The sequence below is a fragment of the Eucyclogobius newberryi genome, unplaced genomic scaffold (genome assembly GCF_026437365.1).
Source record: "Eucyclogobius newberryi isolate DKJ021-1_F unplaced genomic scaffold, fEucNew1.0.hap1 SCAF_20, whole genome shotgun sequence".
In the NCBI taxonomy this organism is placed as follows: Eukaryota; Metazoa; Chordata; class Actinopteri; order Gobiiformes; family Gobiidae; genus Eucyclogobius; species Eucyclogobius newberryi.
The window spans coordinates 302-28016 of NW_027315835.1; the positions used below are offsets into that span (position 1 = coordinate 302).

A 27715-nucleotide genomic window follows, 5' to 3' on the forward strand; every position below is an offset into this window, starting at 1 on the left:
TTCCTCTTCTCTTCTCTTCCTCTTCCTTCCTCTTCTTCTCTTCTTCCTCTTCCTCTTCTTCCTCTCTTCCTCTCCTCTTCCTCTTCCTCTCTCCTCTTCTTCCTCTTCTCCTCTTCTTCCTCTTCTTCCTCTTCCTCTTCTTCCTCTTCCTCTTCTTCCTCTTCTTCCTCTTCCTCCTTCCTCTCTTCTCCTTTCCTTCTTCCTCTTCCTCTCTTCTCCTTCTTCCTCTTCCTCTTCTTCCTCTTCTTCCTCTTCCTCTCTTCCTCTCTTCCTCTTCTTCTTCTTCTTCCTCTTCTTCCTCTCCTCTTCTTCTCTTCCTCTTCTTCCTCTTCTTCCTCTTCTCTCTTCTCCTCTTCCTCTTCTCCTCTTCCTCTCTTCCTCTTCTTCCTCTTCTCCTCCTCTTCCTCTTCTTCTCTTCTTCCTCTCCTCTTCCTTCCTCTTCCTCTTCTTCCTCTTCCTCTTCTTCTCTTCTTCCTCTCTCCTCTTCTTCCTCTTCTTCCTCTTCCTCTTCCTCTTCTTCCTCTTCTTCCTCTCTTCCTCTTCTTCCTCTTCTTCCTCTCTCTCCTCTTCTCCTCTTCTCTTCCTCTTCTTCTTCCTCTTCCTCTTCTTCCTCTTCCTCTTCTTCCTCTTCCTCTTCTTCTCTTCTCCTCTTCCTCCTTCTCCTCTCTCCTCTTCCTCTTCTCCTTCTTCCTCTTCCTCTTCCTCTTCTTCCTTCCTTCTCTTTTGGTCGTAGTATCAACGTAGTAGGTCAGTAAATAATAGTAAATAATAAACAAGGCGTCATGACTAATGAAATCCCTGCTTTTGTACAGAAGAGTCTTTTATCTGCTGTAACGGTGGTTGTCATGGTGGTTGTCATGGTGGTTGTCATGGTGGTTGTCATGGTGGTTGTCATGGCTGTTGTCATGGTGACCTGGAGTGGTTTGTCTTTCCGCAGGTGAGCGACGCCACCAAACTGCGCCCCAAAGCTGAGTTCTGCTTCGGTGAGTGCTCGCCCGCGCTTCCCGCGTTTACTTCCTGCTTCCGCCCCGACTTCCTGCCGTACTTCCTGGTTGGTTCCCGGCCCTTTTGTCCGTCCCGGCCGCTCGCCGCAGAGCCGCGCGTCCGGCTGTTTACGGATGGCGGAGGAAGTCGTACAGTGCGACCTGAGTTCACGCGCAGCGGGTTATTGTGTCCGAGCTCCGTTTGTTTCCGTTACATTTGACCTGACGACCTCTATTTGTAATATTTGAAATGGGCAGAACCTGAAGACTCGTGTATTTGTGCTAAAGTGCTGCAGGAGAACACACAAAAACACTCAAAAACACACAAAAACACACAAAAACCACTGGATTTATCAGTAAAAAGAGCAAATAAACTCACAATTCTTCTTCTTCTTCTTCCTTATAATAGAAAACTCATTCTGTGCCTTTTCTGTTGCTATGAATATTAAAATCTCCCCAAAAACTCAGAAGTGGTTTATTGCCGTTGTCGGTGAACAAACGTCACAAACTTGCTTGAGTTTTAAGGCGCAACATAAAGCCATGAATAATAATAATAAATAAAGCCGCAAGCGGCAATGATCGGCCCTCGCCACGCCGCCGGAGGAGGGGGCGTGGCTAACGCTCCCCAATGGTCCTTTTATTACGCCTACTGCTGAATCTGTGACGCTGTCACATCTTCTCCCCTTTGTTTTACATCAAAAAGCAATTTTATTTTGAATTCTTGGCAAAATGTGCGGCTCTGCCGCACAGACACCGTGACTCTTTGAATAAAAATGTGAATAACTTTTGATGGTCCTGAAGATGAGTCTCACCAAATTTCATGTTAATAGGGCTGACGCCCTGAGGGGGAGGAGTTTGTGAAAGTCTAAAGTGTAAACATGTTCTGGTGATTTCCCCATTGGAATAACATGGGAGGTTTTGGTCATCGCTACGGCAACGCCATAACAATTATGACATGAGTCAATGACTTTTTTGATGGGGCTAAAATTGAGTTTTGTGTCAAATTTCATATAATTTCGCAAAACTAAACATTTAACCTCCATATAAAATCTGTAGGGGGCGCTGTGGCGCCAAATGAATTTATTTCACTTCAAGTAGGTTTAGGGCAAAGAGTTTAACAACTGATTCTAATTTGACGCAATTCGGACTTTATCTGCGCAAACGGCAGAAATGTTAAATTTGGGAGATTTATGAAATTCTTGCTACAGTTTGAGGCTTCGCCCAAACCCACAGAAACTGTGACAGGGTCAAAGTCATTTGAATAACTTTTGATGTCCCACTCCTCAGTAGCATTTTCACCAAGTCATGCTTAGCCATTTTTGAAGCAATATGGCCGACATTTGGTTGGGTGGACGGCGTTGCCGTAATAATATTTGTTACTTCTCTTGTCACCATCTACCTCTGCGCCAAATTTCATTATTCTACGATAAGATTTTTTTTGGGTCATTTCCTATCTTAATCTCTCAATGCATTTTTGGTACATTTGACGCGCCAATTTTTTTATTTTAGAAAAGGGAAATGGCCAGAATGTAGAGGCACGATTTTTAGAGGTGTGAACATTTTTGTGACTTTTCGTCAATGTCACTGGGTGAAAAATAGGGGGCGTGTCCCGAGAAGAAGAAGAAGAAGAAGAAAGAATAATATTCCGATGCGAAAACAATGTTTCCCATTTTTCAAATATCATAAACTATACATTTTCGGAAAGCGCTCCGCCCACTTTGTGCTTTTGGCCCTCTAAACAGTAATAATGTTCAATTTTTGCATTACATGTTTATATGAACGGAACATGCAAGAGATGGAACGTATTCGTGAGCTACTTAGCGCAAATGAGTACTTTATAAGTAATTACATACTGCAATGTAAAGTGCTCGTTTAGTGCGCACTTTTGCACGGGCTTCGCCCGTTTACAATGGTAATGTTCCATTTTCCTACAACTAATTAGTCTGCACGGGGCGTGCATGAGTGAAGGAGTGCGTTAGTGAGTGTTTGGAAGTGGGCGAGCGCTTCGCGCTCGATTTCGTGCGCACTACGTGCGCACTTTTGCAGCCGCGCTTCGCACGGCCTTACGAGATTAATAGGCCTCTCGCAGCTTGTGGCGCTCGGGCCTAATAAATCAAATGTAGCATTGCTAGACTTTTAAATTGTGTTCCGCTTTCTTTTGTTGTTTGGTTTGTGTGTTTTGTCTGCGCTGAACTGTGGAGCGTCTCTGAGCGTCAGGAAAAGCGCTATGCTGATTTCGGCGCTATGCTAATTTCGGCGCTAATGGCTAACGGTAGCGATGTTTTGTGTCTCTGCTCTGGCGTCACGCTCGAGTGGCTGTGGTCGTTATTATAGTGATGTGTGGAGGCTAATGCTAACTCTGTCGTTGAACATGCTAACTCGTGCTAACTCCGGCTAATGGAGCGCGGTGAGCCCGAGTCAGAGCTCGACAGAGTCACTGCAGGACTCTCACTGCAGGACTCTCACACTGCAGGACTCTCACTGCAGGACTCTCACTGCAGGACTCTCACTGCAGGACTCTCACACTGCAGGACTCTCACTGCAGGACTCTCACTGCAGGACTCTCACTGCAGGACTCTCACACTGCAGGACTCTCACTGCAGGACTCTCACTGCAGGACTCTCGCTGCAGGACTCTCGCTGCAGGACTCTCACTGCAGGACTCTCGCTGCAGGACTCTCACACTGCAGGACTCTCACTGCAGGACTCTCACACTGCAGGACTCTCACTGCAGGACTCTCACACTGCAGGACTCTCACTGCAGGACTCTCACTGCAGGACTCTCACTGCAGGACTCTCGCTGCAGGACTCTCGCTGCAGGACTCTCGCTGCAGGACTCTCACACTGCAGGACTCTCACTGCAGGACTCTCACTGCAGGACCCTCACACTGCAGGACTCTCACTGCAGGACTCTCACAGCAGGACTCTCACTGCAGGACTCTCACTGCAGGTGTTTGTTTCAGTGATAAACGCTGGAATGAGGAAGTTCTTCCTTCAGGCCAACGACCAACAGGATCTGGTGGAGTGGATCAACGTCCTCAACAACGCCACCAAGATCACCGTGAGTCCAAGAACCAGGACTCAACCAGGACCAGGACTCAACCAGGACCAGGACTCAACCAGGACCAGGACTTAATCTGAACCGAGACATAACTGGGACTAGGTTCAGGACTATTCAGTAAAAGGCTGAATCATGATTTGACCTGATGGTGACCTCGCTGCAGAGCGGTGCCTCCCCTGCTGGAGCTGACACAACAGGTGCACACGCGCTCAGACTCCACCTGCGCATTTCAAACACTTTAACATCTGAGCCTTTGTAGAGTCTAAACTGCAGAGTCCGCGCGGCGTAGAGGCTTTGCAGAGAAGTCAAAGAAATGAGGCAAAACCGTTCACGCTCACGCTCGCTTTAGCCACGCCCCTCACACACGCTCGCTTTAGCCACGCCCCTCACACACGCTCGCTGTAGCCACGCCCCTCACACACGCTCGCTGTAGCCACGCCCCTCACACACGCTCGCTGTAGCCACGCCCCTCACACACGCTCGCTGTAGCCACGCCCCTCACACACACTCGCTGTAGCCACGCCCCTCACACACGCTCGCTGTAGCCACGCCCCTCACACACGCTCGCTGTAGCCACGCCCCTCACACACGCTCGCTGTAGCCACGCCCTTCACACACGCTCGCTGTAGCCACGCCCTTCACACACGCTCGGCGTAGCCACGCCCCTCACACACGCTCGCTGTAGCCACGCCCTTCACACACGCTCGCTGTAGCCACGCCCCTCACACACGCTCGCTGTAGCCACGCCCTTCACACACGCTCGCTGTAGCCACGCCCTTCACACACGCTCGCTGTAGCCACGCCCTTCACACACGCTCGCTGTAGCCACGCCCCTCACACACGCTCGCTGTAGCCACGCCCTTCACACACGCTCGCTGTAGCCACGCCCCTCACACACGCTCGCTGTAGCCACGCCCTTCACACACGCTCGCTGTAGCCACGCCCCTCACACACGCTCGCTGTAGCCACGCCCTTCACACACGCTCGCTGTAGCCACGCCCCTCACACACGCTCGCTGTAGCCACGCCCTTCACACACGCTCGCTGTAGCCACGCCCCTCACACACGCTCGCTGTAGCCACGCCCCTCACACACGCTCGCTGTAGCCACGCCCTTCACACACGCTCGCTGTAGCCACGCCCTTCACACACGCTCGCTGTAGCCACGCCCCTCACACACGCTCGCTGTAGCCACGCCCTTCACACACGCTCGCTGTAGCCACGCCCCTCACACACGCTCGCTGTAGCCACGCCCTTCACACACGCTCGCTGTAGCCACGCCCCTCACACACGCTCGCTGTAGCCACGCCCTTCACACACGCTCGCTGTAGCCACGCCCCTCACACACGCTCGCTGTAGCCACGCCCTTCACACACGCTCGCTGTAGCCACGCCCCTCACACACGCTCGCTGTAGCCACGCCCTTCACACACGCTCGCTGTAGCCACGCCCCTCACACACGCTCGCTGTAGCCACGCCCTTCACACACGCTCGCTGTAGCCACGCCCCTCACACACGCTCGCTGTAGCCACGCCCCTCACACACACCAAACACATTTTTGTGTCTCGCTCAGATCGACCTCGGGGGTAAAAAAAGAAGCATAATTTGGGTTTAGACTTGACAAATGCACACATTGGTTGCAGGTGCCAAAGTCGGGGGAGGGTCCGGGGCCCCTTGGAGGAGCCGAACTGCTGGGAGGGGCCAAACAAGTGTCCACAAAGACAGAGATCATCGGAGGAGTCCCCATCATCACAGCCACACAGGTGTGTGCAGGTCATTTACATTGTCTCTAACGAGCCCTGACCCGGGTCAAGTCTTATTATAATTATTATAATGAGTTTGTTTGTCAATGAGTCACAAACATTTATAAATGACTTGTATCTCAGACGTTTTCTAAAGAGATGCCAAATGTTGTTTATGTATGTAAATGTTGTCTCCAGGAGCAGTGTTAGTGTTCTAAATGTTGTTGTTGTTGTTGTCTCCAGGAGCAGTGTTAGTGTTCTAAATGTTGTTGTTGTTGTTGTCTCCAGGAGCAGTGTTAGTGTTCTAAATGTTGTTGTTGTTGTTGTTGTTGTTGTTGTTGTTGTTGTTGTCTCCAGGAGCAGTGTTAGTGTTCTAAATGTTGTTGTTGTTGTTGTCTCCAGGAGCAGTCGGAGGGTCAAAATGGCGGCGACAAGCGAAAGCCCGCCTCTCAGCTGCCGTACTTCCTGTCGAGAGGGGCCCAGGACCAGAGCGTGATGAAAGTGGGCTACTGCGTCAAACAAGGGGCCGTGGTGAGAAAACACTACTACTTTACTGATGCAAAGGGCCCCTCGTTTAAAGGGCCCCTCGTTTAAAGGGCCCCTCGACTCTACTTCCTGTGTCATGTGTTTTCTGTCGCAGATGAAGACGTGGAAGCGACGCTACTTCCTCCTGGATGAAAACGCTCTGAGCTACTTCAAGTCAGACCTGGTGAGGAACGTCTTTATTTTAGCACCTAAAGAGCACCCAAAGAGCCCCCCAAGAGCACCTAAAGAGCCCCCCAAGAGCACCTAAAGAGCCCCCCAAGAGCACCCAAGAGCACCTAAAGAGCCCCCCAAGAGCACCCAAAGAGCCCCCAAAGAGCCCCCAAAGAGCCCCCCAAGAGCCCCCCCAAGAGCCCCCCCAAGAGCCCCCCAAGAGCACCCAAAGAGCACCCAAAGAGCCCCCCAAGAGCACCCAAAGAGCCCCCAAAGAGCCCCCCAAGAGCCCCCCAAGAGCCCCCCAAGAGCCCCCCAAGAGCACCCAAAGAGCACCCAAAGAGCCCCCCAAGAGCACCCAAAGAGAACCTAAAGAGCCCCCCAGAGAGCCCAAGCCCCCAAGAGCCCAAAGCCCCCCAGCCCCAGCCTGTGTGAGCGTGTCTTTGAGGCGGAGGCGTTTGCATGTTCTGCATACCACACTCTGCGTGTCTCGGCCTGTGCTCCACACTGGGCGTGGCCTGTGCTCCACACTGGGCGTGGCCTGTGCTCCACACTGGGCGTGGCCTGTGCTCCACACTGGGCGTGGCCTGTGCTCCACACTGGGCGTGGCCTGTGCTCCAGAACATTCCTCGCTCCAGTTTCAACGAAAAGTCGAGAGAAAGTGACAAAATGACGAGTTAAACAAATAAAATCAATAAAACGTCTCAAAAAATAGAAACGTAAGAATCTTTTTGAATCTTTTTTGTTCCTTCAGCTTAAAAAACCCTTCGATATCGATTGTGTGAAAGTCGGAACAGAATTATCAAAATGATGTAAAGATTTCAAACGTTTTAGACGTGTTTATGACGTGTCGTGGATCTTTGTGTTTCAGGAGCGAGAGCCACTGAGGGTCATTCACCTGAGAGACATTCACACTGTCCAGGAGTGTAAACAGAGGTATGATTATGATTATGATTATGATTATGATTATGATTGTGATTGTGATTGTGATTGTGGTTGTTGTGCAGTGAACCCATGATGAGACACAACCTGTTTGAGTTGGTCACCGGCTTCAGGACTTTCTACGTCCAGGTTTGTGTCTGACCATCTGAAGATTTGTTTCTGTCCAGGTTTAGTCTTGTTTAGTCCTGGACCCGGTTCAGACCCGGTTCAGACCCGGTTCAGACCTGGTTCAGACCCGGTTCAGACCCGGTTCAGACCCGGTTCAGACCTGGTTCAGACCCAGTTCAGACCCGGTTCAGACCCGGTTCAGACCTGGTTCAGACCCGGTTCAGACCCGGTTCAGACCCGGTTCAGACCCGGTTCAGACCTGGTTCAGACCCGGTTCAGACCCGGTTCAGACCTGGTTCAGACCCAGTTCAGACCCGGTTCAGACCCGGTTCAGACCTGGTTCAGACCCGGTTCAGACCCGGTTCAGACCTGGTTCCTCTCTGTTTCAGGCGGACAGTCCAGAGGAGATGCACAGTTGGATTAAAGCCATTTCTGGAGCAATTGTGGCTCAACGAGGCCCAGGACGATCGTCCAGCTCTGTGAGTCACACAACCTGACACACACCCTGACACACAACCCCACACACAACCCCACACACACCCTGACAAACAACCTGACACACAACCCCACACACAACCTGACACACAACCTGACACACAACCGACACACAACCCCACACACAACCCCACACACACCCTGACAAACAACCTGACACACAACCCCACACACAACCTGACACACAACCTGACACACAACCGACACACAACCCCACACACAACCTGTCACACAACCTGACACACACCCTGACACACAACCTGACACACAACCCCACACACAACCTGACACACAACCTGACACACAACCGACACACAACCCCACACACAACCTGACACACAACCTGACACACAACCGACACACAACCCCACACACAACCTGTCACACAACCTGACACACACCCTGACACACAACCTGACGCACAACCCGACGCACAACCCGACACACAACCCCACACACACCCTGACACACAACCTGACACACAACCTGACACACAACCTGACACACAACCCCACACACAACCCCACACACAACTGACACACAACCGACACACAACCCCACACACAACCTGTCACACAACCTGACACACACCCTGACACACAACCTGACGCACAACCCCACACACAACCCGACACACAACCCGACACACAACCCGACACACAACCCGACACACAACCCCACGCACAACCCCACGCACAACCCGACGCACAACCTGACACACAACCCCACACACAACCCGACACACAACCTGACACACAACCCCACACACAACCCCACACACAACCCCACACACAACCTGACACACACCCTGACACACACCCTGACACACAACCCGACACACAACCCGACACACAACCCGACACACACCCCGACACACAACCTGACACACAACCGACACACAACCCCACACACAACCCGACACACAACCCCACACACAACCCCACACACAACCCGACACACAACTTGACACACAACCCCACACACAACCCCACACACAACCTGACACACATCCTGACACACAACCCGACACACATCCCGACACACAACCTGACACACACCCTGACACACAACCTGACACACACCCTGACACACAACCTGACACACAACCCCACACACAACCCGACACACAACCTGACACACAACCTGACACACAACCTGACACACAACCGACACACAACCCCACACACAACCTGTCGCACAACCTGACGCACACCCTGACGCACAACCCGACGCACAACCCGACGCACAACCCGACACACAACCCCACACACAACCCGACACACACCCTGACGCACACCCTGACGCACAACCCGACGCACAACCCGACGCACAACCCGACGCACAACCTGACGCACAACCCCACACACAACCTGACACACAACCCCACACACAACCCGACACACAACCCGACACACAACCCGACACACAACCCGACACACAACCCGACACACAACCTGACACACAACCTGACACACAACCCCACACACAACCCCACACACAACCCCACACACAACCCCACACACAACCCGACACACAACCCGACACACAACCCCACACACAACCTGACACACAACCCCACACACAACCCCACACACAACCCCACACACAACCCCACACACAACCCGACACACAACCCGACACACAACCCCACACACAACCCCACACACAACCCCACACACAACCCCACACACAACCCCACACACAACCCCACACACAACCCGACACACAACCTGACACACATCCTGACACACAACCTGACACACACCCTGACACACAACCTGACACACAACCTGACACACACCCTGACACACACCCTGACACACAACCTGACACACACCCTGACACACAACCTGACACACAACCCCACACACAACCCGACACACAACCCGACACACAACCCGACACACAACCCGACACACAACCCGACACACAACCCGACACACAACCCCACACACAACCTGACACACAACCTGACACACAACCCCACACACAACCCCACACACAACCCCACGCACAACCCCACGCACAACCCCACGCACAACCCCACGCACAACCCCACGCACAACCCCACGCACAACCCGACGCACAACCCGACACACAACCCCACACACAACCCGACACACAACCTGACACACAACCCCACACACAACCCCACACACAACCCGACACACAACCTGACACACACCCTGACACACACCCTGACACACAACCTGACACACAACCCGACACACAACCCGACACACACCCCGACACACACCCTGACACACAACCTGACACACACCCTGACACACACCCTGACGCACACCCTGACACACACCCTGACGCACAACCCGACACACAACCGACACACAACCTGTCACACAACCTGACACACACCCTGACACACAACCTGACACACAACCCCACACACAACCTGACACACAACCTGACACACAACCGACACACAACCCCACACACAACCTGACACACAACCTGACACACAACCGACACACAACCCCACACACAACCCCACACACAACCTGTCACACAACCTGACACACACCCTGACACACAACCTGACGCACAACCCGACGCACAACCCGACACACAACCCCACACACACCCTGACACACAACCTGACACACTACCTGACACACAACCTGACACACACCCTGACACACAACCCCACACACAACCCCACACACACCCTGACAAACAACCTGACACACAACCCCACACACAACCCGACACACAACCTGACACACAACCGACACACAACCCCACACACAACCCCACACACACCCTGACAAACAACCTGACACACAACCCCACACACAACCTGACACACAACCTGACACACAACCGACACACAACCCCACACACAACCTGTCACACAACCTGACACACACCCTGACACACAACCTGACACACAACCCCACACACAACCTGACACACAACCTGACACACAACCGACACACAACCCCACACACAACCTGACACACAACCTGACACACAACCGACACACAACCCCACACACAACCTGTCACACAACCTGACACACACCCTGACACACAACCTGACGCACAACCCGACGCACAACCCGACACACAACCCCACACACACCCTGACACACAACCTGACACACAACCTGACACACAACCTGACACACAACCCCACACACAACCCCACACACAACTGACACACAACCGACACACAACCCCACACACAACCTGTCACACAACCTGACACACACCCTGACACACAACCTGACGCACAACCCCACACACAACCCGACACACAACCCGACACACAACCCGACACACAACCCGACACACAACCCGACACACAACCCCACGCACAACCCCACGCACAACCCGACGCACAACCTGACACACAACCCCACACACAACCCGACACACAACCTGACACACAACCCCACACACAACCCCACACACAACCCCACACACAACCTGACACACACCCTGACACACACCCTGACACACAACCCGACACACAACCCGACACACAACCCGACACACACCCCGACACACAACCTGACACACAACCGACACACAACCCCACACACAACCCGACACACAACCCCACACACAACCCCACACACAACCCGACACACAACTTGACACACAACCCCACACACAACCCCACACACAACCTGACACACATCCTGACACACAACCTGACACACATCCTGACACACAACCTGACACACACCCTGACACACAACCTGACACACACCCTGACACACAACCTGACACACAACCCCACACACAACCCGACACACAACCTGACACACAACCTGACACACAACCTGACACACAACCGACACACAACCCCACACACAACCTGTCGCACAACCTGACGCACACCCTGACGCACAACCTGACGCACAACCCGACGCACAACCCGACGCACAACCCGACACACAACCCCACACACAACCCGACACACACCCTGACGCACACCCTGACGCACAACCTGACGCACAACCCGACGCACAACCCGACGCACAACCTGACGCACAACCCCACACACAACCTGACACACAACCCCACACACAACCCGACACACAACCCGACACACAACCCGACACACAACCTGACACACAACCTGACACACAACCCCACACACAACCCCACACACAACCCCACACACAACCCCACACACAACCCGACACACAACCCGACACACAACCCCACACACAACCTGACACACAACCCCACACACAACCCCACACACAACCCCACACACAACCCGACACACAACCCCACACACAACCCCACACACAACCCCACACACAACCCCACACACAACCCCACACACAACCCCACACACAACCCGACACACAACCCGACACACATCCTGACACACAACCTGACACACACCCTGACACACAACCTGACACACAACCTGACACACACCCTGACACACAACCTGACACACACCCTGACACACAACCTGACACACACCCTGACACACAACCTGACACACAACCCCACACACAACCCGACACACAACCCGACACACAACCCGACACACAACCCGACACACAACCTGACACACAACCCCACACACAACCTGACACACAACCTGACACACAACCCGACACACAACCCCACACACAACCCCACACACAACCCCACGCACAACCCCACGCACAACCCCACGCACAACCCCACGCACAACCCGACGCACAACCCGACACACAACCCCACACACAACCCGACACACAACCTGACACACAACCCCACACACAACCCCACACACAACCCGACACACAACCTGACACACACCCTGACACACACCCTGACACACAACCTGACACACAACCCGACACACAACCCGACACACACCCTGACACACACCCTGACACACAACCTGACACACACCCTGACGCACACCCTGACGCACACCCTGACGCACACCCTGACGCACAACCCGACACACAACCGACACACAACCTGTCACACAACCTGACACACACCCTGACACACAACCTGACACACAACCCCACACACAACCTGACACACAACCTGACACACAACCGACACACAACCCCACACACAACCTGACACACAACCTGACACACAACCGACACACAACCCCACACACAACCCCACACACAACCTGTCACACAACCTGACACACACCCTGACACACAACCTGACGCACAACCCGACGCACAACCCGACACACAACCCCACACACACCCTGACACACAACCTGACACACAACCTGACACACAACCTGACACACAACCTGACACACAACCCCACACACAACCCCACACACAACTGACACACAACCGACACACAACCCCACACACAACCTGACACACACCCTGACACACAACCTGACGCACAACCCCACACACAACCCGACACACAACCCGACACACAACCCCACGCACAACCCGACGCACAACCTGACACACAACCCCACACACAACCCGACACACAACCTGACACACAACCCCACACACAACCCCACACACAACCCCACACACAACCTGACACACACCCTGACACACACCCTGACACACAACCCGACACACAACCCGACACACAACCCGACACACACCCCGACACACAACCTGACACACAACCGACACACAACCCCACACACAACCCGACACACAACCCCACACACAACCCCACACACAACCCGACACACAACTTGACACACAACCCCACACACAACCCCACACACAACCTGACACACATCCTGACACACAACCTGACACACATCCTGACACACAACCTGACACACACCCTGACACACAACCTGACACACACCCTGACACACAACCTGACACACAACCCCACACACAACCCGACACACAACCTGACACACAACCTGACACACAACCTGACACACAACCGACACACAACCCCACACACAACCTGTCGCACAACCTGACGCACACCCTGACGCACAACCTGACGCACAACCCGACGCACAACCCGACGCACAACCCGACACACAACCCCACACACAACCTGACACACACCCTGACGCACACCCTGACGCACAACCTGACGCACAACCCGACGCACAACCCGACGCACAACCTGACGCACAACCCCACACACAACCTGACACACAACCCCACACACAACCCGACACACAACCCGACACACAACCTGACACACAACCTGACACACAACCTGACACACAACCTGACACACAACCCCACACACAACCCCACACACAACCCCACACACAACCCCACACACAACCCGACACACAACCCGACACACAACCCGACACACAACCCGACACACAACCCCACACACAACCCCACACACAACCCGACACACAACCTGACACACAACCCCACACACAACCCCACACACAACCCCACACACAACCCCACACACAACCTGACACACAACCTGACACACACCCTGACACACACCCTGACACACAACCTGACACACACCCTGACACACACCCTGACACACACCCTGACACACACCCTGACACACAACCTGACACACAACCTGACACACAACCTGACACACACCCTGACACACAACCCCACACACAACCCGACACACACCCTGACGCACAACCCGACACACAACCGACACACAACCTGTCGCACAACCTGACGCACAACCCGACGCACAACCCCACACACAACCCGACACACAACCCCACACACAACCCGACACACAACCTGACACACAACCCCACACACAACCCGACATACAACCCCACACACAACCCGACACACAACCCCACACACAACCCCACAAACAACCCCACACACAACCCCACACACAACCCGACACACAACCCGACACACACCCTGACACACACCCTGACACACAACCTGACACACACCCTGACACACACCCTGACACACAACCTGACACACAACCTGACGCACAACCCCACGCACAACCCGACGCACAACCCGACGCACAACCCGACGCACAACCCGACGCACAACCTGATGCACAACCCGACACACAACCCCACACACAACCTGACACACAACCCCACACACAACCCGACACACAACCCGACACACAACTTGACACACAACCCCACACACAACCCCACACACAACCCCACACACAACCCCACACACAACCCCACACACAACCTGACACACAACCTGACACACATCCTGACACACAACCTGACACACACCCTGACACACAACCTGACACACAACCTGACACACACCCTGACACACAACCTGACACACACCCTGACACACAACCTGACACACACCCTGACACACAACCTGACACACAACCCCACACACAACCCGACACACAACCCGACACACAACCCGACACACAACCTGACACACAACCTGACACACAACCCCACACACAACCTGACACACAACCTGACACACAACCCGACACACAACCCCACACACAACCCCACACACAACCCCACGCACAACCCCACGCACAACCCCACGCACAACCCCACACACAACCCGACACACAACCTGACACACAACCCCACACACAACCCCACACACAACCCGACACACAACCCGACACACAACCTGACACACACCCTGACACACACCCTGACACACAACCTGACACACACCCTGACACACAACCTGACACACAACCCGACACACAACCGACACACAACCTGTCGCACAACCTGACGCACAACCCGACGCACAACCCCACACACAACCCGACGCACAACCCGATACACAACCCCACACACAACCCGACACACAACCTGACACACATCCTGACACACAACCTGACACACAACCTGACACACACCCTGACGCACACCCTGACGCACACCCTGACGCACACCCTGACGCACACCCTGACACACACCCTGACACACAACCTGACACACAACCTGACACACAACCCCACGCACAACCCGACGCACAACCCGACGCACAACCCGACGCACAACCCGACGCACAACCCGACGCACAACCTGATGCACAACCCGACACACAACCCGACACACAACCCCACACACAACCCCACACACAACCCGACACACAACCCGACACACAACTTGACACACAACCCCACACACAACCTGTCGCACAACCTGACGCACACCCTGACGCACAACCTGACACACAACCCGACACACAACCCCACACACAACCCCACACACAACCCCACACACAACCTGACACACATCCTGACACACAACCTGACACACAACCTGACACACACCCTGACACACAACTTGACACACAACCCCACACACAACCTGTCGCACAACCTGACGCACACCCTGACACACAACCTGACACACAACCCGACACACAACCCCACACACAACCCCACACACAACCCCACACACAACCTGACACACATCCTGACACACAACCTGACACACAACCTGACACACACCCTGACACACAACCTGACACACAACCCCACACACAACCCGACACACAACCTGACACACAACCTGACACACAACCGACACACAACCCCACACACAACCTGTCGCACAACCTGACGCACACCCTGACGCACAACCTGACGCACAACCCGACGCACAACCCGACGCACAACCCGACGCACAACCCGACACACAACCCCACACACAACCCCACACACAACCTGACGCACACCCTGACACACACCCTGACACACAACCTGACACACAACCGACACACACCCTGACACACACCCTGACACACAACCTGACACACAACCCCACACACAACCTGACACACAACCTGACACACAACCCCACACACAACCCGACACACAACCCCACACACAACCCGACACACAACCTGACACACAACCCCACACACAACCCGACACACAACCCCACACACAACCCGACACACAACCCCACACACAACCCCACACACAACCCCACACACAACCCCACACACAACCTGACACACAACCCGACACACAACCCGACACACAACCTGACACACACCCTGACACACAACCTGACACACACCCTGACACACACCCTGACACACAACCTGACACACAACCTGACACACAACCCCACGCACAACCCGACGCACAACCCGACGCACAACCCGACGCACAACCCGACGCACAACCCGACGCACAACCCGACACACAACCCCACACACAACCCGACACACAACCTGACACACAACCCCACACACAACCTGACACACACCCTGACACACACCCTGACACACAACCTGACACACAACCTGACACACAACCCCACGCACAACCCGACGCACAACCCGACGCACAACCCGACGCACAACCCCACGCACAACCCGACGCACAACCCGACACACAACCCCACACACAACCCGACACACAACCTGACACACAACCCCACACACAACCCCACACACAACCCGACACACAACCCGACACACAACCTGACACACACCCTGACACACACCCTGACACACAACCTGACACACACCCTGACACACAACCTGACACACAACCCGACACACAACCGACACACAACCTGTCGCACAACCTGACGCACAACCCGACGCACAACCCCACACACAACCCGACGCACAACCCGATACACAACCCCACACACAACCCGACACACAACCTGACACACATCCTGACACACAACCTGACACACAACCTGACACACACCCTGACACACACCCTGACGCACACCCTGACGCACACCCTGACGCACACCCTGACACACACCCTGACACACAACCTGACACACAACCTGACACACAACCCCACGCACAACCCGACGCACAACCCGACGCACAACCCGACGCACAACCCGACGCACAACCTGATGCACAACCCGACACACAACCCGACACACAACCCCACACACAACCCCACACACAACCCGACACACAACCCGACACACAACTTGACACACAACCCCACACACAACCCCACACACAACCCCACACACAACCCCACACACAACCTGACACACATCCTGACACACAACCTGACACACAACCTGACACACACCCTGACACACAACCTGACACACAACCCCACACACAACCCGACACACAACCCGACACACAACCTGACACACAACCGACACACAACCCCACACACAACCTGTCGCACAACCTGACGCACACCCTGACGCACAACCTGACGCACAACCCGACGCACAACCCGACGCACAACCCGACGCACAACCCGACGCACAACCCGACACACAACCCCACACACAACCCCACACACAACCCGACGCACACCCTGACGCACACCCTGACACACACCCTGACACACAACCTGACACACAACCGACACACAACCCCACACACAACCTGTCGCACAACCTGACGCACACCCTGACGCACAACCTGACGCACAACCCGACGCACAACCCGACGCACAACCCGACGCACAACCCCACACACAACCCCACGCACAACCTGACGCACACCCTGACGCACACCCTGACACACACCCTGACACACACCCTGACACACAACCTGACACACAACCTGACACACACCCTGACACACAACCTGACACACAACCCCACACACAACCTGACACACAACCTGACACACAACCCCACACACAACCCGACACACAACCCCACACACAACCCGACACACAACCTGACACACAACCCCACACACAACCCGACACACAACCCCACACACAACCCGACACACAACCCCACACACAACCCCACACACAACCCCACACACAACCCCACACACAACCTGACACACAACCCGACACACAACCCGACACACAACCCGACACACACCCTGACACACAACCTGACACACACCCTGACACACACCCTGACACACAACCTGACACACAACCTGACACACAACCCGACACACAACCCCACGCACAACCCGACGCACAACCCGACGCACAACCCGACGCACAACCCGACGCACAACCTGACGCACAACCCGACACACAACCCCACACACAACCCCACACACAACCCCACACACAACCCCACACACAACCTGACACACAACCCCACACACAACCCGACACACAACCCGACACACAACTTGACACACAACCCCACACACAACCCCACACACAACCCCACACACAACCCCACACACAACCCCACACACAACCTGACACACAACCTGACACACATCCTGACACACAACCTGACACACACCCTGACACACAACCTGACACACAACCTGACACACACCCTGACACACAACCTGACACACACCCTGACACACAACCTGACACACACCCTGACACACAACCTGACACACACCCTGACACACAACCTGACACACACCCTGACACACAACCTGACACACAACCTGACACACAACCTGACACACACCCTGACACACAACCTGACACACACCCTGACACACAACCTGACACACACCCTGACACACAACCTGACACACACCCTGACACACAACCTGACACACAACCCCACACACACCCTGACACACAACCTGACACACACCCTGACACACAACCTGACACACAACCTGACAAACAACCCGACACACAACCCCACACACAACCCCACACACAACCCCACACACAACCCGACACACAACCCCACACACAACCCGACGCACAACCCCACGCACAACCCCACGCACAACCCGACGCACAACCCGACACACAACCCCACACACAACCCGACACACAACCCGACACACAACCCGACACACAACCCCACACACAACCTGACACACAACCTGACAAACAACCCGACACACAACCCCACACACAACCCCACACACAACCCCACACACAACCCGACACACAACCCCACATACAACCCGACGCACAACCCCACGCACAACCCGACGCACAACCCGACACACAACCCCACACACAACCCGACACACAACCCGACACACAACCCCACACACAACCCCACACACAACCCGACACACAACCCGACACACAACCTGACGCAGGCAGAGCAAGCAAAGGAAACCGTCTGAAAAGCTGCTGCATGTGCTATTCTGTCTAACCAGAAAGTCACATGTGTCGTGTCGTGTGTGTCGTGTCCGTGTGTCGTGTCCGTGTGTCGTGTCGTGCGTCGTGTCGTGTGTGTCGTGTCCGTGTGTCGTGTCCGTGTGTCGTGTCGTGCGTCGTGTCGTGTGTCGTGTCGTGTGTGTCGTGTGTCGTGTCCGTGTGTCGTGTCCGTGTGTCGTGTCCGTGTGTCGTGTGTCGTGTCGTGTGTCGTGTCGTGTGTGTCGTGTCGTGTGTGTCGGTGTGTCGTGTCCGTGTGTCGTGTCCGTGTGTCGTGTCCGTGTGTCGTGTGTCGTGTCGTGTGTCGTGTCGTGTGACGTGTCCATGTGTCGTCAAATCAAATCAATTTATTTTTGTAAGGCCCAAAATCACAACAACAGTCGCCTCTGAGGCCGAATCAACAATGTCTGTGGGGACGAGGGACGATGTCCCAGGGTCCTCTGTCCTCAGCTCCTCCTTCTGCAGGAAAAACTACAAAAAAAACCTCTTTGGGACAAAAGCGTATGTCCCTGTGTTAGTTCCAGTGAAGGAGGATGTGACTCTCACAGACGTGAGGGAGACTGGAGCTGGAGACACTCTTCAGGCAGATGAGGGACCGTCCACACGGGGCAGGGACACTTCACCAGGAGAGGGACATCTGGGTCCACAGGTCCTCAGGAGTGAGACAAAGACAAAGAAGGCGGTGAACAGTTTGCAAGTGGAATTAAGAAATAAATATTGTTTGATAGAATAAGTCAGAAGAAGAAGACAGAGCTCAAGCTGTCATACTTCCCCCAGCACAGTTACTCCTAGGGCAGCGTAGCTGAAGCTGTGGGTTTATGTTTCTGTTCCTAACTAGTCTGACCATAAGCGATTTCGAAGAGGAACGTTTTAAGCCTGGACTTAAATGCAGAGACTGTGTCAGCATATTTAACATGGGTCGGGAGCTGATTCCATAACACAGGGGCTTGGTAGCTAAACGCTCTACCTCCTACAGTACTTTTAGAGACTCTTGGCACCACCAGAAGGCCGGCATTCTGAGAGCGAAGAGCTCTGTTTGGAGGATATGGTTCTATAGCATATTTGAGGTAGGATGGGGCCATGTCATTTATGGCTTTGTAGGTCAAGAGTAGAATTTTGAATTTGATTCTGGACTCGACGGGGAGCCAGTGAAGAGACTTCAGCACTGGCGTAATGTGCTCTCTTCTTTTTGTTCCTGTTAGTAATCTTGCTGCTGCATTTTGAACCAGTTGAAAGCTTTTTATGGAGCTTTTAGGACACGCTGCAAGCAGGGAGTTACAGTAGTCTAATCTAGTCGTTACAAATGCATGGATAAGTTTTTCGGCATCACTTTTAGGCAGGATTCTTCTGATTTTGGCTCTTGTTGCGCAAATGGAAATAGGCTGTTTTACAAGCTTGATTTATATGAGCTTTAAATGAGAGCTCCTGGTCAAATAAGACTCCAAGGTTTCTTACAGTAGAACTGGAGGCTACACTGACATTGTCCAGTGTGACTATCTGCTCAGATAGAGCGTCTCGTAGATGCTTAGGACCAGCACAATGACCTCGGTTTTTTCAGGGTTAAGAAGCAGGTAGTTTAGTGTCATCCAGGTTTTTATCTCCTTCACACAAGTACTAAGTCTGTCTACTTGATCGCTCTGATCAGGTTCATTGATAAATACAGCTGAGTGTCGTCTGCATAGCAGTGGAAGTTAATGCCATGTGACCTGATAATGTTGCCTAATGGCAGCATATAAAGAGTAAACAGAATTGGACCGAGTACCGAACCCTGTGGCACACCGTAAATTACTTTAGAGCTTGGTGAGGAGCTCTGGTTTACATTAACAAATTGGAACCTATCAGATAGATAGGATTTAAACCAGCTGAGGGCTGTTCCTCCAACACCTACATCACATTCTAACCTCTGCAGTAGAATGTTGTGGTCGATGGTGTCAAACGCTGCGCTGAGGTCCAACAGAACCAGGATTGAGACCAGTCCATCGTCAGCGGCTAATAACAAATCATTTGTGACTTTAACTAGTGCAGTTTCAGTGCTGTGGTGGGCTCTGAACCCTGACTGGAAAACTTCAAATAAGTTATTGTCCTGCAGGTGGCGACAAAGCTGTTTTACTACAACTTTTTCAAGGATTTTAGAGACGAAGGGAAGATTTGAAATAGGTCTGTAGTTTACCAATAGGTCGGGATCTAGATTAGGCTTTTTCAGAAGAGGTTTAATGACTGCATGTTTGAAGGACTGTGGAACATAAACACTTTCTACTGAAGTATTTATTATATTAAGAATAGGGTCTATAATTAGGGGGAGAATGTCTTTGAGGAGCTTGGAATGGGGTCTAGGACACAAGTTGAGCTTTTAGAGGACATAATGGCTGAAGTTATCTCTGCTTGATCAACAGCTGTGAACCTTTCTAGGTTTACAGGTGGATTTATATGGGACGTTAGATTTACAGCTTGGGCTAGTTCAGGGCTAATAGCGGGGGTAATTTCATCTAATTTATCTCTGATTGTTTTTATTTTATTGTTAAAAAATAGGAGGAAATCATCAGAGCTAAGTGTAGCTGGGATTGAGGGCTCTACTGCACTGTGACAGTTTGTTAGCCTAGCTACAGTGCTGAAAAGGAATTTAGTGTTACTTTTGTTGACTTCTATTAGATTTGAATAATATCTGGTTTGGGCCTCACACAGAGCCTGCTTATAGGACAGCAGGCAACTTTTCCTGCTTTTAGGGATTCTTCGGTGTGAGAGCGACGAAATAATCCCTCTAACTTTCTAACTCTTTGTTTATGTGAACGCAGTTCTTGGTTGTACCATGGGGAGGCGCGCTTTGGCCTAATGACCTTCTGTTTTAACGGCGCGACAACGTCAAGAGCAGACTTCAGAGAATTCATGGTCAAGTCGACACATTGATCACTTAAACTGGGACTAAAGCTGTTCTCAGCAGGATCACATGACATGATCACATGACATGATCACATGACTTGATCACATGACATGATCACATGACATGTCACTGAATATTGGCTCTATTATTTCTTTGAATTTTGAGATAGATTTTTCAGATATTGTCCTTTTCATTATAACTTTATTTTGTGGGACTGGATGATCTTTAAGAATAAACTGAAAGGTAATTAGGAAATGATCTGACAATATAGGGTTTTGAGGGAGGACAATGAGGTCACTAATCTCTGTTCCATACGTTAGGACAAGATCCAGAGTGTTCTTGTGAGTGTGAGTCGCTTTATTTACATTCTGAGTGAAACCAATGCTGTCTAACAAGGTCGTGTGTCGTGTGTCGTGTGTCGTGTCCGTAGCAGGAGTTCTCAGGCCCGTTTCTCTTTTATCGTTCTTGTTTTGCTGATGCTGAAGTGTGGTTTTCAGATCCGACAGACCCGACGTCTGTCCACGCCGTGTATCGAGCGGTACACGCCCTTCTGCAGCCTGCTGTCCCCCACGTACGTGTCCCCCCCCGACACCCCCGACACCCCCCAGACCCCGACACCCCACAGACCCTCGACACCCCCCAGACCCCCGACACCCCCCAGACCCCCGACACCCCCCAGACCCCCGACACCCCCCAGACCCCCGACACCCCCCAGACCCCCGACACCCCCCAGACCCCCGACACCCCACAGACCCTCGACACCCCCCAGACCCCCGACACCCCCCAGACCCCGACACCCCACAGACCCTCGACACCCCCCAGACCCCGACACCCCACAGACCCTCGACACCCCCCAGACCCCCGACACCCCCCAGACCCCCGACACCCCCCAGACCCCCCCCCCTGAATGGAGAGTCATCAAAGCCTCATCACAGCTTCATTCGTCATTAACACTTTCCTCACGTCAGAATCTCCTCGTTTCTTTCAGGACCTGGAGGTTTAATAATCGGGATGATTCAGTTCACAATAATAATCGTACCAAAGAATAATGATCGTGACTTTCAAAGCGTTTTATAAAAAGAGTCCTAAATGTAAAGTACTTTATTTTTTACATTTTGTTCTTATTATATTTTTTTGTTCAAAATATAGTCAAAAAATGTACTTAAATGTAAAGTACTTTATTTTTAAAATTTTAAAATGTATTTTGAAGAGAACGTGGTTGCCAAGTTACCGTCTCTGTGTTTCCTGCTTTGGAGCGTGTTCGTAACCGTGACGACATTAACCCCCCTTTCTGTGTTTTTAACCCACGTGTTTTCTCTCACTCTTTTCTCTCCTCTCTTTGTTCTTCTGCTGCAGAGTGGGAGGTGCCACGGTGACGCTTTAGCCCTCACAAACTGAGCCCCGCCCACCGCCCGCGGTGCCGCCCAATCGCAGCGCAGCTCTTTTTTGTACCAATTCTCTTCCTGTTTCCGGGCAGACGCACCAGCACTTTCTTAGTACGTTACTCGGATTGTACTAGAGCTAACGGAGGCTAAAGCTAACGGAGACTAAAGCTAACGGAGACTAAAGCTAACGGAGGCTAAAGCTAACGGAGGCTAAAGCTAACGGAGGCTAAAGCTAACGGAGACTAAAGCTAACGGAGACTAAAGCTAACGGAGACTAAAGCTAACGGAGACTAAAGCTAACGGAGGCTAAAGCTAACGGAGGCTAAAGCTAACGGAGGCTAAAGCTAACGGAGACTAAAGCTAACGGAGGCTAAAGCTAACAGAGGCTAAAGCTGCAGAGGTTAAAGCTAACGGATATATATATATATATATATATATATATATATATATATATATATATATATATATATATACATATGTATATATATATATATATATATATATATATATACATATGTATATATATATATATATATATATATATATATATACATATGTATATATATATATATATATATATATATATATATATATATATATATATATATATGTGTGTGTATATATACATATATATATATATATATATATATATATATATATATATATATATACAATGTGTGTATATATATATATATATATATATATATATATAGCTGACGGAGGCTAAAGCTGCAGAGCCTAAAGCTAACGGAGGCTAAAGCTAACCGAGGCTAAAGCTAACGGAGGCTAAAGCTGCAGAGGTTAAAGCTAACGGAGGCTAAAGCTGACGGAGGTTAAAGCTAACGGAGGCTAAAGCTAACGGAGGCTAAAACTGCAGAGGCTAAAGCTAACAGAGGCTAAAGCTAACGGAGGCTAAAGCTGATGGAGGCTAAAGCTATCGGAGGCTAAAACTGCAGAGGCTAAAGCTGACGGAGGCTAAAGCTGACGGAGGCTAAAGCTAACGGAGGCTTAAGCTAACGGAGGCTAAAGCTACAGAGGTTAAAGCTAACGGAGGCTACAGCTGCAGAGGTTAAAGCTGATGGAGGCTAAAACTAACAGAGGCTAAAGCTGACGGAGGCTAAAACTAACAGAGGCTAAAGCTGACGGAGGCTAAAGCTAACAGAGGCTAAAGCTGACGGAGGCTAAAACTGCAGAGGCTAAAGCTGACGGAGGCTAAAACTGCAGAGGCTAAAGCTAACAGAGGCTAAAGCTGACGGAGGCTAAAGCTAACGGAGGCTAAAGCTGCAGAGGCTACAGCTGCAGAGGTTAAAGCTAACAGAGGCTAAAGCTGACGGAGGCTAAAGCTGACGAAGGCTAAAGCTGACGGAGGCTAAAGCTAATGGAGGCTAAAGCTAACAGAGGCTAACGGAGGCTAAAGCTAACGGAGGTTAAAGCTAACGGAGGTTAAAGCTAACGGAGGCTAAAGCTAACGGAGGCTAAAGCTGCAGAGGTTAAAGCTAACGGAGGCTAAAGCTGACGGAGGCTAAAGCTGCAGAGGCTAAAGCTAACGGAGGCTAAAGCTGACGGAGGCTAAAGCTAACGGAGGCTAAAACTGCAGAGGCTAAAGCTAACGGAGGCTAAAGCTAACGGAGGCTAAAGCTGATGGAGGCTAAAGCTATCGGAGGCTAAAACTGCAGAGGTTAAAGCTGACGGAGGCTAAAGCTGACGGAGGCTAAAGCTGACGGAGGCTAAAGCTGACGGAGGCTTAAGCTAACGGAGGCTAAAGCTACAGAGGTTAAAGCTAACGGAGGCTAAAGCTGACGGAGGCTAAAGCTAACAGAGGCTAAAGCTGACGGAGGCTAAAGCTGACGGAGGCTAAAACTGTGGAGGCTAAAGCTAACGAGGCTAAAGCTGACGGAGGCTAAAACTGCAGAGGCTAAAGCTAACGGAGGCTAAAGCTGCAGAGGCTAAAGCTGACGGAGACTAAAGCTGACGGAGGCTAAAGCTGACGGAGGCTAAAGCTGACGGAGGCTAAAGCTAACGGAGGCTAAAACTGTGGAGGCTAAAGCTAACAGAGGCTAAAACTGCAGAGGCTAAAGCTAACATAGGCTAAAACTGCAGAGGCTAAAGCTAACAGAGGCTAAAGCTACAGAGGCTAAAGCTGCAGAGGTTAAAGCTAACAGAGGTTAAAGCTAACTACCTTGCTGTGAAGCACTTTGGAACCCTCTGGTTGTATAAATCGTGCTATATAAATAAAGTGGATTGGATTGGATAACAGAGGCTAAAGCTGATGGAGGCTAAAGCTAACACACGTAAGCTAAAGCTGCAGAGGCTTTAGCTAACAGAGGCTTTAGCTAACAGAAGCTTTAGCTAACAGAGGCTTTAGCTAACAGAGGCTTTAGCTAACAGAGGCTTTAGCTAACAGAGGCTTTAGCTAACAGAGGCTTTAGCTAACAGAGGATATAGTTAACAGAGGATATAGTTAACAGAGGCTTTAGCTAACAGGTTATAGCTAATTTAAAACAACAGGAAGTAGAGCTGAGTCCCTCTGTGATGTCATCAGTGTGCGACACAGAGACAGTTTACACTGACACACTTCCTGGTTGGACAGGAGCACAAATATGAGGTGATTCCACAGCTGTTACCTAGCAACCAGATTGTATACCTTTATTTAGTCCAACCATGGTTTAAACTGTCTCTGTGTCGCACACTGATGACATCACAGAGGGACTCATCTCTACTTCCTGTCATTTAAACTCTTATTTTTCAACATTTCTTATGTAATTTTTTTTTTAAAGTAAAACTGGGATAAATATTTACCACAGATGCCCTCCCACCACCAACCGAGTCAGAACCTTCAGATGGACTTTGTCGTTTTGTTACTATGGTAACTACAGCTCTTGTAGTATCCAGGCTTGTGCCCTCAAACCATCAGCTTCACAGTTCTTTCTGCATCGCTCGTGTCATTCTCTGTAACATCATGATCATGGTTTTAACTTCCACCTCCCACAATCCCCTGCTCCGTGCGCTCACTTCCTGTCTGACCCTGCACTTCCTTTTTTCTCTTAGGACTCTGACTCCGCCTCCATGTTCTACCTGCCCCTCCATCAATCAGAATCCCCTGCTCCTGGCACCGCCCCCTCAGGACCCCGCCCACTTCCTGGGGCTGTTACCGTGGAAACCACGCTGCCGCCTGTCGCTCCCGGAGACCATCCCCGGGACGATGACCGAGTGACTGCTGAGCCGTCACCGTGGAAACGACGCAGCCGCGACGACATGGAGCTGCCTCAGGACGACATACAAGCCACGTTCATCTGAGGGAGGGGCATCAGGGGGAGGGGCATCTGAGGGAGGGACATCTGAGGGAGGGGCATCAGGGGAGGGGCTTCAGGGGGAGGGGCATCAGGGGGAGGGGCATCTGAGGGAGGGACATCTGAGGGAGGGGCATCAGGGGGAGGGGCATCAGGGGGAGGGGCATCTGAGGGAGGGGCATCAGGGGAGGGGCATCAGGGGGAGGGGCATCTGA

At 52.2% G+C, this 27715-nt stretch overlaps 1 protein-coding gene across 1 annotated transcript; it reads left to right on the plus strand.

The window, feature by feature from the left end:
• Positions 1-931: 931 nt before the first annotated feature.
• LOC140368861 (pleckstrin homology domain-containing family A member 1-like) lies at positions 932-27513 on the plus strand. Its single transcript, XM_072456006.1, has 10 exons — positions 932-983; positions 3946-4043; positions 5684-5803; positions 6185-6313; positions 6423-6491; positions 7350-7414; positions 7486-7549; positions 7918-8007; positions 23323-23396; positions 27259-27513. The coding sequence occupies exons 2-10, from the start codon at positions 3960-3962 to the stop codon at positions 27422-27424; spliced, it is 861 nt and encodes a 286-aa protein (XP_072312107.1). The 5' UTR covers positions 932-983; positions 3946-3959; the 3' UTR covers positions 27425-27513.
• Positions 27514-27715: the final 202 nt, after the last annotated feature.

Coding starts and splice junctions, on each gene's coding strand:
- LOC140368861 (XM_072456006.1), top strand. CDS start 3,960: ATGAGGAAGTTCTTCCTTCAGGCCAACGACCAACAGGATCTGGTGGAG. Junction 4,044..5,683: donor ACAACGCCACCAAGATCACC/GTGAGTCCAAGA, acceptor CATTGGTTGCAG/GTGCCAAAGTCGGGGGAGGG. Junction 7,550..7,917: donor TCAGGACTTTCTACGTCCAG/GTTTGTGTCTGA, acceptor TCTCTGTTTCAG/GCGGACAGTCCAGAGGAGAT.